This window comes from Lucilia cuprina, chromosome 5 (assembly GCF_022045245.1).
Source record: "Lucilia cuprina isolate Lc7/37 chromosome 5, ASM2204524v1, whole genome shotgun sequence".
Lineage (NCBI taxonomy): Eukaryota > Metazoa > Arthropoda > Insecta > Diptera > Calliphoridae > Lucilia > Lucilia cuprina.
This window is the reverse complement of record NC_060953.1, coordinates 7,957,426-7,975,772: the sequence shown is the minus strand read 5'-3', so window position 1 is coordinate 7,975,772 and position 18,347 is coordinate 7,957,426. Positions and strand designations below refer to the sequence as shown.

The window sequence follows — 18,347 nt, the reverse complement described above, 5'->3', positions numbered from 1 at the left end:
ACTAGAACAGAACTAGAACAGAACTAGAACAGAACTAGAACAGAACTAGAACAGAACTAGAACAGAACTAGAACAGAACTAGAAAAGAACTAGAAAAGAACTAGAACATAACTAGAATAGAACTAGAACAGAACTAGATCAGAACTAGAACAGTACTAGAACAGAACTAGAACTGAACTAAAACTGAACTAGACCCTACATATCCAAAAGTTTTTTTAAACAATTATTTTTGCTGTTATTCTTTCTGGTTCAAACATAAATACCCATATTCTAGTCAACACTATCCCTCCCTATCAACAACATTCAAACAAATATCCTGTTACGCATGTTATTTGATGCCAACTTGTATTAGCGGCTTTTGTATGACAGTAAACAGTAGGACTAATTGGCTAATAAAGAAATGCAAAAAAAAAATATAAACTTATAACCCAGATGACCCACCTTGAGACCCCAAAACTCAACACTTTGTAACTTCATAAAAGTCTGATTTCAAAACCTAACTTTAGCTCTTTTTTAGCTGTAAGAGATGGTATGACAAATATTTACTAATTCGGCCCACTGTTTGCATTTTTATAACTACAACAACAATAACATATAATGGCATAGAAATTTGAACTTTTCGTTAACTATTGTAGTATGGCGGATTGTGTGTTAGTTGGAGAAGCCCAGAAAACAAATGGTTAACAGCATTCTTAAAACCTATTTGCCACGCCTTTAAACTACAACACAACAGCAGCAGAGCCAGAGCTAACAGTTAAGACCAACCAGCACCCATGAAGAAACCATTAGGCCATGGAATGTAAAGGAAAATGTTTTTTTATGTTTTTTATCATTGTTTAAAAAAAACTTTAAAAGTAATTTGATTCTGTATGAACAAGTTGTGCCAACCAAGCCATACTATATAAAGAAATAGTTAAGACACGAGCTACAAAAATAAAATAAAACTCAAATCTACGCATGTGTCGAACATCTCAGATAATTTCAAATACAATTGCGTTATGATCGTTTGAATGCATTTGCGATTTGATGTGTGAGTGTGTGCATGCGTGGAATGGGTATCTATTACATTTAACTAGAGTGCTAGATTGTGTGCTGACGGAGTGCTTTTAGAGCTCTGTAAGATCTAAATTAAGGGAAGTATGATAAGATGTTCTATATGGAAAATTAAAAAATTTTAGTTCAGACCATTCCATGGATATAGATAAAGGATTGTATAACAGATAAAGAGAATGAGAAAAAGTTTTTTTATAAGAAAGCTTTTCCATAAAAAGGTCCTTGAAGCAAACAAATACGAATTTCCATTCGTGTCGTTCCCTTAACATTTATATTTTCCCTCTAAACAACTGTTTCTTTTGTAACTAACAACTTTTGCACACCATTTTAAGTAAATAATCTGATTTAGAAGATCATCTTTGGTCTGTTAGGCCTTATGATTAAGTAACTAGCAAACCATCTATAATAATTATTCAGACCAGTTTGTTTTAGTTTTTCTTTATACAAAAACATCTTTCTAATATTTTTGTTTCGAAAAAGGAAATATAAAAAAGGACCAGTTTTTTATAAATAATTCATTGATTTTGGACTATTTTGCCCACAATTATACAACTTTCAATTAGTGGTATAAGGGGTATACATTACAATATCTTCCATAAAGAAATCTAAACGATTTTGCAAAAAAAAAAAATAAAACAAAGTCATATTTGATTGAAAATTAAATTTTCTTCCTCAGTAAGTATTGGTGAGGCAGTGATGGGCATTTATTTAAAAAGCTTTTATAATAGTAAAAATAGAACAGAACTATAACTGAACTAGAACAGAACTAGGACAGAACTAGAACAGAACTAGAACAGAACTAGAACAGAACTAGAACAGAACTAGAACAGAACTAGCACAGAACTAGAACAGAACTAGAACAGAACTAGAACAGAACTAGAACAGAACTAGAACAAAACTAGAACAGAACTAGAACAGAACTAGAACAGAACTAGAACAGAACTAGAACAGAACTAGAACAGAACTAGAACAGAACTAGAACAGAACTAGAACAGAACTAGAACAGAACTAGAACAGAACTAGAACAGAACTAGAACAGAACTAGAACAGAACTAGAACAGAACTAGAACAGAACTAGAACAGAACTAGAACAGAACTAGAACAGAACTAGAACAGAACTAGACAGAACTAGAAACAGAACTAGAACAGAACTAGAACAGAACTAGAACAGAACTAGAACAGAACTAGAACAGAACTAGAACAGAACTAGAACAGAACTAGAACAGAACTAGAACAGAACTAGAACAGAACTAGAACAGAACTAGAACAGAACTAGAACAGAACTAGAACAGAACTAGAACAGAACTAGAACAGAACTAGAACAGAACTAGAACAGAACTAGAACAGAACTAGAACAGAACTAGAACAGAACTAGAACAGAACTAGAACAGAACTAGAACAGAACTAGAACAGAACTAGAACAGAACTAGAACAGAACTAGAACAGAACTAGAACAGAACTAGAACAGAACTAGAACAGAACTAGAACAGAACTAGAACAGAACTAGAACAGAACTAGAACAGAACTAGAACAGAACTAGAACAGAACTAGAACAGAACTAGAACAGAACTAGAACAGAACTAGAACAGAACTAGAACAGAACTAGAACAGAACTAGAACAGAACTAGAACAGAACTAGAACAGAACTAGAACAGAACTAGAACTAGAACAGAACTAGAACAGAACTAGAACAGAACTAGAACAGAACTAGAACAGAACTAGAACAGAACTAGAACAGAACTAGAACAGAACTAGAACAGAACTAGAACAGAACTAGAACAGAACTAGAACAGAACTAGAACAGAACTAGAACAGAACTAGAACAGAACTAGAACAGAACTAGAACTGAACTAGAACTGAACTAGAACAGAACTAGAACAGAACTAGAACAGAACTAGAACAGAACTAGAACAGAACTAGAACAGAACTAGAACAGAACTAGAACAGAACTAGAACTGAACTAGAACTGAACTAGAACTGAACTAGAACTGAACTAGAACTGAACTAGAACTGAACTAGAACTGAACTAGAACTGAACTAGAACTAGAACTGAACTAGAACTGAACTAGAACTGAACTAGAAATGAACTAGAACTGAACTAGAACTGAACTAGAACTGAACTAGAACTGAACTAGAACTGAACTAGAACTGAACTAGAACTGAACTAGAACTGAACTAGAACTGAACTAGAACTGAACTAGAACTGAACTAGAACTGAACTAGAACTGAACTAGAACTGAACTAGAACTGAACTAGAACTGAACTAGAACTGAACTAGAACTGAACTAGAACTGAACTAGAACTGAACTAGAACTGAACTAGAACTGAACTAGAACTGAACTAGAACTGAACTAGAACTGAACTAGAACTGAACTAGAACTGAACTAGAACTGAACTAGAACTGAACTAGAACTGAACTAGAACTGAACTAGAACTGAACTAGAACTGAACTAGAACTGAACTAGAACTGAACTAGAAGTGAACTAGAACTGAACTAGAACTGAACTAGAACTGAACTAGAACTGAACTAGAACTGAACTAGAACTGAACTAGAGCTGAACTAGAGCTGAACTTATCGAGAACTAAACTAAAACGGAAAATTACAAATTTAAACCTAAAGTTTAAAAAACTCATACTGTTCTTTGAAAAAAGTGCCGTAACTGACTTATAGCTTTAGCAGTATTTGTTTCGCCTTGCTGCTTTTTTGTCTGGCTTCTACTATTTCAGGTAGCAGCTGTATTTTGGTCATAACTGTCACTTTGACAAAGTGTAATTATTGCTAAGCGACACCCCACATTTGGCTCTACAATTCTATGATGTTTTTCTACCTCTTCACTGTCATCACCAACTTTTAATTACCCCCTCTCTTTGGCTCATGAGCAATGCTAAGACATGCAGTCAAACATTGCTGTTGCTGCTCGTTTCATTAGTCCCAGCAAGACCAAAATGAAAACTTGGCTTTAATTAGCTGGACATACATACGTAACTTTGGTAAGACGGTGCCTTATTTGCAACACACACACACACACATTAGGTCTCTAGTGGCAAGACACTTAAAATCGTTTTAATTGTATTGGGAAAAAAGCAACATTCTTTTTGTTTGTTGTATTTTAAATAGAAAACTAAAGCAAATTTATAAATTAGAAAGGTGGGGGTTTGAGTTTATATCCAAAGACAATAAAACCATCTAGTACTAGGAATACAATTTCTTGAGAAACCAAAACAAGCTTTAAAAACATCTTTCTAGGAATTTGCTGTTAACAATATGTAGTTATTGCTCCCTTTAAGTCTTTAATTATTATGAAATTGTATAATTTCTTGTCTTTCCAATTCCGCAATATTTTTTTATTACTTATGTTGTTATGCTTCAAAAAATTTAATGATTTATTTACTTATTTGTTTTAATTTCATTCAATTGATTTATTTATTCATTATTTCCCCAGTCCCCAATATCCTCATCATAATGTTTATCATGTATGTGTGTAATTATTGAAATACCTTCATAAATAGATATAAAATAAATTGTGATCATTTTGCAGACAAATATATATAGCGCATGCGTGCGAGTGTTTTAGAAAATGTCTCAGCGTTTTATGTCTGTCTATAAAGTGTCACAACCACTGTGTGCCAACTATAGAGACAACGTAATAAATTTACACGCTTTTCAAACATTAAAATGCATAAAATTATTTATAAACTATTCACCATATTATGGACAGATATTTTTTAAAGATGATGATTACAAAAAAAAAGTGATTTAAGAGCTTTTAAAATAGTGTAAAGAAAACCTATAGTTTGTTTCAGTCAAAACTGGAGTGTTAGTCCAAACCTAAATTTTTAAAAAAAGCTTTTTAAGCTTTTAAACACTTTTCTTAAAAAAATCTTTTTGAAGTTTTTCTATAAAAAAGATTTTTAAAGCTTTTTGTAGCATTTCTTTAAAGAAGCTTTTCTATAAAGATTCTTTTTCAAGCTTTTCTATAAAAAGCATTTTGATGCTTTTCTATAAAGAAGCTATTTGAAGTTTATTTATTAGAAATAATGTTTAAGGTTTTCTTTAAAATTGCTTTATGAATATTAGCTAGAAAAAAGCTTTTTGAAGCTTTTCTATAAAAACATTTAAAGCTTTTATAAAAAAGTTTATAGAAGCATTTTTAAGCTTTTCTTTAGGAACGATTTTGATGCAAATTCACTGAAAATTTTCAAAACAAAAAAAGCTTTTTTAGGCTTTTTAAAAAAGCTTTTTGAAGTTTTTCTATAAAAAGGTTTTTAAATCTATTTGAAGCTTTTTTCAAGTTTTTCTATAAAAAAACATATTTTAAGAAAAAGATTTTCAAAGGTTTTTGAAGCATTTCAATGAAGAAGCTTTTTTAAGCATTTTTGAAGCTTTTCTATAAAAAGCTTTTTGCGTTTTTCCGAAAAAGCTTTTCCAACTTTTCTATGAAAAGCTTTTTAAAGCTTTTTTTTAATAAAAAATAAAAATTTGAAACTTTTCTAAAAAAAACTTTTTGAAGCTTTTGTATAAGAATGATTTTTACAGCTTTTTTATTAGAAATAATTTTTAAGCTTTTATAAAAAAAAAAATTATATAAAAAAAACTTATTGATGCTTTGCTATAAAAAAAGCTTTTCTATAGAAACAATTTTGATGCAAAATTGTTGAGAATTTTCTAAAGAACCAATTTTGATGCAAAACTTTCTAATAAAAAAACATTTTAAAGTCATTTCTCCAAAGATATAAAACATTTTCCATAAAAAAAAAACTTTTGAAAGCACTCTCTACAGAAAAGCTGTTTAAAGCATTTCTATAGAAAAGCTTTTTTAAGCAAAACCAATGTAAAGTTATGTGTCAAAAGAACTAAAGCATATACCATGGAAAAGCTTTTTAAAGCACTTTCTACAGAAAAAGCGATTTTATGAAGCATTTTCTTTCTAAAAGCTTTTTAAAGCACTTCTAAGGAAATTAGATTTTCTGAAGCATTTTCTTTAGAAAAGCTTTTTGAAGACTTTCTGCGAAGAAAGCTATTTAAGACACTTTTAAACTTTTTCCATAAATAAACTTTTCATAGCATTTTCTAAAAAAAATTATTAAAGCTTTGCCATTAAGAAAGCTTTTCAAAGCTTTTGCCATAAAAACATCTTTTGCATTTGCATTAAAGTTTCTCAAACCATTTTCTATTAAAGTTTTAAAAACCTTTTTCTATTAAAGTCTAAAAAAATAAATAAATCATTTTAAAGTTTTTGTCACAAAGAGAGATTTTCAAAGTTTTGTTTTTAAAGCTTTTGCCATAAACAAGTTATTAAAGCTTTTGCCATAAATAAAGTTTTTCAAACCTTTTTCTATTCAAGCTTTTGTCATTAAGAAGTTTCAAAACTTTTGCCATAAAGATAGCTTTTTAATGTTTTGCTTTTAAACCTTTTTCTGTTAAACAACATTTTAAAGCTTTTTTATATATATTTTATTTGATAATTATTATTAAGCAACAGTTTATCAAAATATCTTTTAAATCTCTAAAGATTTTTAAAGTAATTCTTTATAATAATTCTCCCCCAAAATCCGTTTAATATACTAAAAGATTCTTAAGGAAATGGCATACTTTTTTCCACACATACATACTCAGTAAGTGGTTGCTTTTTTGTTAGAATATATTTTGTATAAAAAAAAATTAAAAATAAAAAATCGTTTTTTTCTACCAACATTTTTATTTAGTTATTTTCTTTTAATTTTTCCCCAGCATTTGCTTACATTTCATTATGTTGAAATATTTTTGTGTTATTTTATCTCTAGCACTGGGAACAGTAATTTTTCTTCATCCTAGCCAAGCAAAAAATTTTTATATTATTATTATCCTTTAATTTTTGTGTGTTAAGTGCGGTTAGAGAGAGAGAGAGCGGAAGTGGCATATCTTTTCTTAGAATTTGCTGTGTTTAAGTTTAAAGTACAAAAATGATTTTTTCTTAATATTAACATTAAATGTTCGATTATTTACACCAGAGTAATTAGAAATTTTAAGCTTTTGTTTTGTCCATTTGCCAATCATTAGTTTATGTCTCATACTACGGAAACATAAGCAACGCATGTTGTACATTTTAAACTCTAACCTTTTAATAGGTTTTATTTAACATAAACTTTTGCTTTACTTTCTGTTATAGTTTTGCAAGGTATTTTCTACTTTCTCGGTGGGAGACCAAGAAAATCACATAATTTTCTTAGCAGCATAAACGTACTTTTGTCTGCCACTCACTACAGTAAAGTAAAAAAAATTCAAATTTGTCTATAGTCTAGTCTATAGTCTAGTTAATAGTCAAGTCTATAGTCTAGTCTATAGTCTAGTCTATAGTCTAGTCTATAGTCTAGTCTATAGTCTAGTCTATAGTCTAGTCTATAGTCTAGTCTATAGTCTAGTCTATAGTCTAGTCTATAGTCTAGTCTATAGTCTAGTCTATAGTCTAGTCTATAGTCTAGTCTATAGTCTAGTCTATAGTCTAGTCTATAGTCTAGTCTATAGTCTAGTCTATAGTCTAGTCTATAGTCTAGTCTATAGTCTAGTCTATAGTCTAGTCTATAGTCTAGTCTATAGTCTAGTCTATAGTCTAGTCTATAGTCTAGTCTATAGTCTAGTCTATAGTCTAGTCTATAGTCTAGTCTATAGTCTAGTCTATAGTCTAGTCTATAGTCTAGTCTATAGTCTAGTCTATAGTCTAGTCTATAGTCTAGTCTATAGTCTAGTCTATATAGTCTAGTCTATAGTCTAGTCTATAGTCTAGTCTATAGTCTAGTCTATAGTCTAGTCTATAGTCTAGTCTATAGTCTAGTCTATAGTCTAGTCTATAGTCTAGTCTATAGTCTAGTCTATAGTCTAGTCTATAGTCTAGTCTATAGTCTAGTCTATAGTCTAGTCTATAGTCTAGTCTATAGTCTAGTCTATAGTCTAGTCTATAGTCTAGTCTATAGTCTAGTCTATAGTCTAGTCTATAGTCTAGTCTATAGTCTAGTCTATAGTCTAGTCTATAGTCTAGTCTATAGTCTAGTCTATAGTCTAGTCTATAGTCTAGTCTATAGTCTAGTCTATAGTCTAGTCTATAGTCTAGTCTATAGTCTAGTCTATAGTCTAGTCTATAGTCTAGTCTATAGTCTAGTCTATAGTCTAGTCTATAGTCTAGTCTATAGTCTAGTCTATAGTCTAGTCTATAGTCTAGTCTATAGTCTAGTCTATAGTCTAGTCTATAGTCTAGTCTATAGTCTAGTCTATAGTCTAGTCTATAGTCTAGTCTATAGTCTAGTCTATAGTCTAGTCTATAGTCTAGTCTATAGTCTAGTCTATAGTCTAGTCTATAGTCTAGTCTATAGTCTAGTCTATAGTCTAGTCTATAGTCTAGTCTATAGTCTAGTCTATAGTCTAGTCTATAGTCTAGTCTATAGTCTAGTCTATAGTCTAGTCTATAGTCTAGTCTATAGTCTAGTCTATAGTCTAGTCTATAGTCTAGTCTATAGTCTAGTCTATAGTTTAGTCTATAGTCTAGTCTATAGTCTAGTCTATAGTCTAGTCTATAGTCTAGTCTATAGTCTAGTATATAGTCTAGTCTACAGTCTAGTCTATAGTATAGTCTACAGTCTAGTCTTTAGTCTAGTCAATAGTCTAGACTAGACCATGCAATAGACTATGTACTAGACTATAGACTATACTATAGACTAGACTATAGCCTAGTCTAGTCTTTAGCGTATTCTATAGTGTAGTCTGTAGTCTATTCTATAGTATAGTTTATAGACTAGTCTAGTATAGTCTATAGTATAGACTATAGTCTAGTACATAGTCTACTGTATGGTCTAGTCTATAGTCTAGTCTACAATCTATAGTCTATAGAGTAGTCTATAGAGCAGTCTATAGCGCAGTCTATATCCTAGTCCATAGTATTGTCTATACTCTAGTCTGTATGCTAGTCTATAGTCTAGTTTATAGCCTTGTGTCATCTTACTTTTTTCACTCATTGTACCCTCAACAATGTTTCTAGTTAATGCTGGTATTGTTAAAACTAAGTCCACTACTACTTGTTGGCCTATTTAGACAAGTCTACGACTTAAACCATAACCTTTACGAGAACTTATTAATGACTATTATTATTGCAAAGAATTAAAACTATGCCTAAGCATGTGTAACAAGAAATATGCAATAGACAAACTAAAGAGAAAACAATAATTTAAACTAAAATTACCTTTTAATAAAAAAGTTTATTAACTTTTGAACAAAACAAAAAAGAAATCAAAAAAATATATATATTAAAAACAACTCCTTTTTATGTAAAAATTCTAGGGGTTTGTTAATTGTAAATCAACCTGATTACCCAGTGAATCGTTAAACATAAAGACGATATGTAATTGTTAACATTGTAAATGTTTAAAATTTATTACGTTTAAGAGTTTATGGTCAGACAATCTATGGCATAAATGAAAAAAGAAAAAAAAAACACAAACATGTGATAAAATTCCAACATTAACAAGAATAACAACAAACATTAACTACAAACTGCAAATTGTAGTAAATCTACTACACTACTATCGTAGTAAATATAATAAATTCTTGAGTAAAAAACCATCCATCATTGTAAAATGAGCAGCCATCAAAATAAACAAAAAAAAAACTAATTCTTAAGTGTTTTCTAGATCTGCTAGATGTTGCTGACGGGATTTTGCCAACAGAAGTAAATAAGAAAATATTGCAAATACCCTATATCATTGCGACCATGTAAATTGTTTCTTAAGAAAAGTTTGTGTAAATTTTTATGAAAATTTTGTGTAAATTTTTATTAAAATTTTATTTGTTTTAGAAAAAGTTGAAATGTTGGTTCTTTTGAAAATGTTGTACAAATTTCCTTTAAAAGTTTGTTTCTTTAGAAAATTTTGTGCAAATTTGTATTAAAATTTTTGTTTCTTAAGACAAATTTTGCAATTTTTTTTTCAAATATTCTAATTTTATAGAAATGTTCAACAAATTTGCATCAAAATTTTATATTTTAAGAAAATTTTGTGCAAATTTGCTTCAAATTTTATTCCTTTAGAAAATTATGAGCAAATTTCCATCAAAATGTTGTTTCTTAAGACAAATTTGTGCAATTTTAATTCAAAATTTCTAATTTTATAGAAATTTTCAGCAAAATTTATATTTTAAGAATATTTTGTAAAAATTTGCTTTAAATTTTGTTCCTTTAGAAAATTGTGAGCCAATTTTCATTAAAATGTAGAAAAATTTGTGCAAATACAAATTTGCATTAAAATTGTATGCAAATTTCTATGAATATTGTTACACTTAAGGAATGACTCCTACTTATGCGAAGCATTGTGTTAGAACTAGAAAAATAGTTTGTGTAAAGGGGGATAGAGGGGGGAGGACATTTGCAAAATTTACATCAGAATTTTATGCAAATTTCCATGAAAATTGTTTCTTTGGAAAATGTTCAGAAAATTTGTCTCAAAATCCTTTTTTATTGGACCAGCATTCGGGGAATGATTCCTTCATATGGACATAAGAAAATAGGTTGTGTTAAGGAGGATAGAGGGAGTTGACATTGGATTTTATTCTTCTGCAGAAAGTTCATTCTACATACAAACTGTGCAGCTGAAGAATGGATTTTTCCTGTAGTGGGCAATTTACTACAAATGGATATGTTCTCGAAGAAAGACGTATATTATGCAAGAACGCAATACGGGTATCGGGAATGAGTTCCCTAATTTAAGAGGAATATATTCCGTTATAGAATCGATAGAACAGTGAAATACACAACACATTGCGACGGTGCTTCAATGAATCTATAGAGTTGGTTACCCTATTGTCACCGATAAGTACCTTCGCCCTCTCCTGTAAGCGTTCGAGTAGCTCAAAAACAGACTTCGAAGCAGCGGCCCATATATGTTTGGATATAAATGGTATAAATAGTAGGAAGATTAGGTTGTGTAAAGTAGGTCTTACACCAGCGGAGATCGCACTATATTTTCATGTTCAGAACATCAAGAGCCTCCGATTTCTTAATATTTACATCAATATCTGCCAAGCGTTTATGTGTTAAATAACAATATGAGTCTTTTGGGCGTTAAAATCGACTCTGTTAACACGAAACTATTCAGAGATTTTTATCAAGTCATGAATTACCGATTCTTTATTCAATCTCTAGAGGTCTTGGTCTAAAATTGAATGAATAAGAACGGCAGATCTTAAAAACCAAAATTGAGTCTTGTGGACGTTAAAATAGACTCTGTCAATACGAACCCATTCAGCGATTTTATCAAACTAATCGATTCATATTCTCTTGGTCTTGGCCTGTAATTGAATGTATAAGAATGGCAGATCTTTTGCTGTCATCAGCAAAAGATTCGACTGAATTGAAATTTTGACATTGAAGGTCTTTTATGAAGATAAGAAATAGGGTAGGGTTACGAACGGAACCTGATGAGATCCCATTTATGACAACTAGTTTAGTGCGATCTCTGAGAAAGCTCCAAATAAATCGAGAGAAATTATTAACGTCACCCAATGCAATTAGTTTAGATACAAGCGCACTATCAAACGCTATGGAAATATCTAGAGCCATTACTTTTGCCAAAATGATGAATGGAATGACATCATTTCTCCGAAAGGAAGGATAGTATTACTACCGTAGATCGACCTCTACGAAAGCCATAACGATCGCCAGGATCGTTAAGTAAATTGTTAGTCTCTTTCTATCGCTTTCGAAAATGCTGAACAATTTGCTGTTGGGAGGTAATTTTCAGAGTTATTAGCCTCTCTCATTTCTCTGAAAGGAAGGCTAGTAGTTCTCCCGTATATCGACCTTTATGAAAGCCATACTGTCGGTCGTTAAGTACATTTTTGGTCTCTTTCCATAACTTTTGAAAGTGCTGAACAAATTTGCAATTGGTCGGTAATTTTCAGGGTTATTAGCCTCTCCACGTAGATCGACCTCTATGACAGCCACACTGGCTGCCATTAAGTTAATTTTTGGTCTCTTTCTATAACTTCTGAAAACGCTCTAGAATTTTCTTTTGGGCAGTAATTTTCAGGGTTATTAGCCTCTCCCATTTCTCTGAAAGGAAGGCTAGAAGAACTTCTGTAGAGCGACCTCTACATAAGCCATACTGGCGGTCGTTAAGTAAATTGTTGGACTCTTTCTATAACTTTTGAAAGTGCTGAACAATTTGCTATTGGGTAGTAATTTTCAGGGTTATTAGCTTCTCCCTTTTCAGGAATAGGCGTTTAGAACATTTTGAACATTTCAGGGTTATAAGCCTCTACCATTTCTCCGAAAGGAAGGTAAGTGGTACTCCTGTAGAGCGGACTTTACGAAAGAAAGTAAATTGTTGGGCTCTTTCCATAACTTTTGAAAGTGCTGAACAAATTTGCTAGTGGGCGGTCATTTTCAGGGTTATGAGCTTCTCCCTTTTCAGAAATTGGCGTTTAGAACATTCTGAGCAAATTTCCATCGCTAGTTTCTTTAAAGGAAAAGTTGTTTTTGTAAAAAATTAGTGCAAATTTCATGTAGTATAATTTGTTGTTCGTTTTAATCGGTTACTAAGATATTTGTCATGATTTGTTGATGCGTGTATGTTAAATTTTCTTTTCAAATTGTTATTTCGTTGTTAACAACTGAGAATGATGAGTGGCTTAAATCAATGCAACAGGTTAGTTTGGCTTTAAAAGTTTTATTTCTTTGACCAGCTGTCATGACAAAACACGAAAAGTATTGTTGATTTATATTCAATGCTAATTTTCACCTGATGTTTTTGTGAAAAACAAATCGTGTGAAGATGGTTTGATAAAATTTTAACATATATACAGATTCATATCATAATATGATCATGAAATATCGACAAAAAAATGTCAAATACTTGATGACATTTGGCGGCTTTAATTTTACAGATAATTTGTCTAATGTTTCAAGGATATTAACTTGAATTATCACAGTTGTCTTAAAAAGGGGAAAGTTTTCACATTTAATGGAAAAAACTTTAAGTTTATTTATTGATTAACTAGTTCAAACAAACTTTTCTAATGAATTAACACTAACACTTAGTTAAATTCCTACAAACTTTTCATTACTCTAACCGCCACATCAACTTAATGTCTTAATTTCAAAAAGCAAATCTCATTAAATTGGAAAATGTGGCATAAAATCTAAACTAGTAGTATCTTAAAAAAGCATTAAACTAAAATTTCATTACCATAATTTCTTTTCCAAAATAAAAAAAAAAAAAAACATACTCTCAGGTACCACGATCACAATCTGTAGTTATTTTTTTGTCATGCAATTTCAATAAAAATCCAAATACAGTAATAAAGATAATGAGCACGATAATAATAATGATACATAAAGATAGATCCGAATAAATGATAATGTTAAAAAATGCTAGCTTTTAATATGATCATCATGATGATGATGATCATAGAGATTGAAAAAATTTTTTTTTCGATCCTCACAATTTAGTTAGTCTGTCAGTTAGTTAAATACTATGTAGCTTAAGACAAGAAAACTCAATTTTTTTTGTTGTTATCTTCTTCTAGTTGTTGTTATTTTTTCAAATAAGCCATGACCAAAATGGCTAACACACCGTTTATGGTAATAAATGAAATTAGACCCCAAAGGCGTATGAACAAGTACAAACGTCTGCCAACTACTCATATGTATGTACATATGTAAGTAACTAGGATTCGCATGATCGCTAGGGCAAGAGTATGACAAAGAGAGAGAGCGAGAGGGGGGGGGGGGAGAGAAGTAAAGAGCAGTTGTGGAAACTCTTTTAATGAATTCACGAAATGAAATACATGAAGATGACTACTGTCAAACAGGTAGGGGACAACAAAACTTAAACAGATAAGATTTGCTTTAATATGATCAAAGTCTGGTATAAAGTCTGATCATTAGTCTGGTCTTTAACTTAGTATTTAGTCTACACTATAGTCTAGTCAACAATCTAATCTATAGACTAGTCTATAGTCTATTCTATAGTCTAGTCTATAGTCTATTCTATAGTCTAGTCTATAGTCTAGTCTATAGTCTAGTCTATAGTCTAGTCTATAGTCTAGTCTATAGTCTAGTCTATAGTCTAGTCTATAGTCTAGTCTATAGTCTAGTCTATAGTCTAGTCTATAGTCTAGTCTATAGTCTAGTCTATAGTCTAGTCTATAGTCTAGTCTATAGTTTAGTCTATAGTCTAGTCTATAGTCTAGTCCATAGAAATTTTGAAAAAAATTGAGGATTTGCGTTTTCGGTCCTTATTATTGTGTCTTTCCCCTGTTCTTCTTATTCAGTTAGGAAATTTTTTTCTTTTTTTATAAACCCACGATAAAGTGCATTAGTTATGGTTGCTGCCACAAACGTACATATAATGTTGCACTAACATGGTATGACAAAGATCAAGATGAACGTATAAATGTAGAAGAAAGATGCCTGTACAAACAACTACTCAATATTTTGACAAAGAAACCTGTAGCTGAAGATTTGCCAGAAAATAAAAGCTTAAGGCCTTAAGGTTACGCATTCTGCGATGTTTTTTTTTACCATTTTAGTATTGTTCTTCCAAAATATTATTAATGATGCATTAGTTACAAATGAAAAGCTAAAGCTAAAAGACTTCCAGATAAATTTGCATAATGAGATGAGTAGTAGTCGTTTGGCGTTTAAGGAAAAAAAACTGAATTGATTTGAGTTTAAGTTAAGCAGACAAAGATGGATTTAGTTAAGCGTTATAAAGGTCTATAGATGGTCAACGAAATAAATAAGAGTAGTATTGTTAGAACAAATGAATTTAAAATGCAATAAATTATTCCAAAAAAATACTTTAGTTAGTTTATCAATTCCATGTCAGATTTTGATCTTAAAAGTTTAATAATTTCTATGTTTCTTCATTTTAAAACATGTACACAAATACTTGACATCATGTTTTGTTATGTTTGTCAGATTCGCATGTTGCAAATATTTTATTAATCGTTGCAATTAGCTTCCGTGTTAAGTGTGCTGTTTTTCTTCATCTTTTCTCTATGGAATATTTTCTCGTAAATTGAAATTAAACGTCTTTTTGCAACACAATAAACTCGTAAAATGCAAACGCCTATGGCTGGCATAGACTTTACAACATGTACATATCGGAATACAAGTAACAGTGGGTAATTTAAGACAAAGTTGCACAAAATTTATTTTAAAAAGTCTTGGGTAAAGTCTATAGTCTAGTCTATAGTCTAGTCTATAGTCTAGTCTATAGTCTAGTCTATAGTCTAGTCTATAGTCTAGTCTATAGTCTAGTCTATAGTCTAGTCTATAGTCTAGTCTATAGTCTAGTCTATAGTCTAGTCTATAGTCTAGTCTATACTCTAGTCTATAGTCTAGTCTATAGTTTAGTCTATAGCCTAGTCTATAGTCTAGTCTATAGTCTCGTCTATAGTCTAGTCTATAGTCTAGTCTATACTCTCGTCTATAGTCTAGTCTATAGTCTAGTCTATAGTCTAGTCTATAGTCTAGTCTATAGTCTAGTCTATAGTCTAGTCTATAGACTAGTCTATTGTCTAATCTATAATCTAGTCTATTGTCTAATCTATAATCTAGTCTATGGTCTAGTTTAAAGACTAGTCTATAGTCTTATATACAGCATAGTCAATTGAGGAAATTTACTTTTAATGCTAAATTTTCTCAATTTCTAACCAAACTTAATGAAATAATGCCCCACTGTGTCTCGTTTGCTTTACAAACAAACATTTTCTATAGTTTTTTTTTTTTTTTTTTGCTTTACATCAGATCATTATATGATTAGATTTTCGTTTCAGTTTAGAGTCCAATTGGATTTCCTAATGCAATAGAATTTGTTTGTATGTTTATCAAAGAGCTGATTTTACCGCCATTTACTTTTGTAAAGTTTTTAATTAAAACACATTTTTTATTGTTCTTTAGGTGAATATATCTGTACTTACCTTTGTCAGTAGATAGTTGGTGAAATAATGGTAACATTTGTTATTTGTGGTCTTGAAGCTGCTAAATCTCGCAAGGATGGTGAGGAACTCTAAAGATGTTTGTTGAAAAAAAGCAGTTTTAATTTTAATAAATTGTTTAGAATAGATGATAAGGACACTCCCATTTACTTTTTTTTATTAATTGCTTGATGATTTTTGTTTGAAATGATAACGAAAAGTGTTTTTGTTTGCTGGTGGTAAAGTTTTGTATGCCACGAGCTGTAAATTATTTGAAAAATTATTCAATTAAATTTCAAATTGAATTTTATTTAAATTGAGAATAAAAATAGAAAAAAATAGTTTTTCTGCAGTTTGCATAAATTTGTACAAAGTTGTACAAATTTGTACAAAGTTGTACAAATTTGTACAAAGTTGTACAAATTTAATTCAAAAAAAGTTGCTTTTGATAATGTTATTCAAATTTGTATCAAAAGTTTGCGCAATTTAGAAAATTTTCGTTAAAACTATTTCATTTTAGAAAATTTTGTGCAAATTTGTATCAAAATTATTTCTTTCGAAAAAAATTTACTCAAATTTGTTTCAAAATTGTTTTCTTTTAGAAACTTGTCAATTAATTTGAAGGCAAATTGTCTCTTAAGAAAGTTTTGTGAATATTTCCTTAAACTTGAAGCCAGTTTGTGACTTGCAAATATCATTCATAATTCTTTCCAGATTCTTCAGATCCCAAATTTTCTTTTAGTTTCCCCATAGTGTTTAAAACTCAATTTTCTTTGTTTGTATTTATTTGTTTCATATTTGTTCTTCATTTGCAATAAGATTTTTCTACAAAACTAGAAAATTATTTAAAAAAATTACCTTTCAGTCTTGAATTTTAACTCCCATTAGAATTGACTTGCACCTTCCGAATTCCTTAACGCTCCTTGTCACGATTACCTTCCCATACAAATGTTTGATAGACAATTTTAGGTTTTCCATTCGCATCCTTTGACTCCTCATCTAAATAGGCGAAAACACACAATTTGTTTACTGTAACTGATAGACGCACTTTGGTCACCAAGTCCAAGGGATTAATTTTAGAACTTTTTAGTAATATCACAATATGAGAAGCATGATAGAGTAAAGGATCTCCAGGATAGACTAAGAAGTCGGCACCAAAGGCATCACCACAGGTGATATATTTGCCTTTTAACCAGTAATCGCGAAAAACTAAATACTTAAGAGAATGATCAGGTTTCAGGTAGTGCACCAGTTGAGCTTCTGTAGGGGAAGAGTTAGTATATATTAAAGTAGTTTAAAGCATGTTTAATGTGTATTACCATGCTCTTCAGCATGAGCACAGGGTATGTCCAGTAAAGCATTCTTACTATCAAATTTAAGGCCAGCACGTATTTCTTGTAATATCTCCGAGGGATTTAGATGGATGTCTATGGAGTAAAACGTAATAATTGATAAGGAATTCAAAATATTTTTGGAATATTGTTCTTTAATGACATTTTTAATAGTTTACTTACCTTTTTCCTGAACACCTTGTTTCAGCAACTTTTTCCTTTTCCCGGCCATAATTTTCTCCATATTCCTCTCAGATTCTTTCAGTTTTTCCTCATTTAAAGTATCCTTTTGTTGATTTATTCTCAAATCAAACTCTTTTGCATGTTCAAGTAGCTCTTCATTACTTAGCTGCCTTAACAAAGACTCCTTTTTAGAAACCAACTCGGCAATACCCTGCTCCAACAAAAGTCTTGTCTCCAAAGGTGACAACTCCACGGGCATGGCTAAAATTTTCGAATTTATTAATGTAAAACAAATAAATGAACATTTCTACAAGTCTACTACTCACTGCAATCATTGGCCGACCATCCTCGATTGCTGCAAGTGCCCACTAAAGCTCCCACTATGTGATGATGCTTGCGCAGTGTCATATAATCTGTAATTTCATGGATTTTATAAAAACTACATTAATTTCTACTAAATTATGTTTAAAACTTACCTTTTACCTCAAAAACATAGCCGGTGTTGTTTAATAAAGTTAATTTTATTTTATTTTCCTGACTGGCGCCTTTTTTCACTAATTTTGCATCCATTCTTCTTGGCAGAGTCCTACGCCGACAAATATTAACGACGGCGGCGACAGACACTAAATATGTCGGCGCCTGCTTAAAATCGACTGTAAGCCGGCTAAGTTTTCAACTATGTTTAGTTTTTAATTTTTCTACGATTTTAAATAAAAACAGAATCCAAGAGATCAGAAAGTGGGATTTTGGAAGCAAATATATTGTTTATAACAAAACAGAGCAAGCTCAAAAGTTGTGTGAGAAATTATGCAGGAATGTATAAAAAAATCTTAAAA

General features: G+C 30.8%; 1 protein-coding gene across 2 annotated transcripts in view; it reads right to left on the bottom strand.

Annotated features, from left to right (window-relative positions):
• LOC111682768 (tRNA-splicing endonuclease subunit Sen34) overlaps positions 1-18,105 on the bottom strand; it is a 49,485-nt gene extending 31,380 nt beyond the window's left edge. Inside the window, exons 1-6 of one of the 2 annotated variants that reach the window (XR_006941079.1) lie at positions 17,988-18,105; positions 17,838-17,924; positions 17,512-17,772; positions 17,317-17,424; positions 16,856-17,257; positions 16,001-16,258 (exon numbers count right to left, since the gene is read on the bottom strand). Coding sequence is in view for 1 of the 2 variants with exons in the window: in XM_023444764.2 (XP_023300532.2) it covers positions 16,911-17,257; positions 17,317-17,424; positions 17,512-17,772; positions 17,838-17,924; positions 17,988-18,081 (897 nt within the window). In the remaining variant the exon portion in view is untranslated. Of the gene's footprint in view, positions 1-16,000; positions 16,259-16,792; positions 17,258-17,316; positions 17,425-17,511; positions 17,773-17,837; positions 17,925-17,987 lie in introns of those variants that run through there. The other variant, XM_023444764.2, reaches the window with a different exon arrangement.
• Between the last annotated feature and the right edge of the window lie 242 nt (positions 18,106-18,347).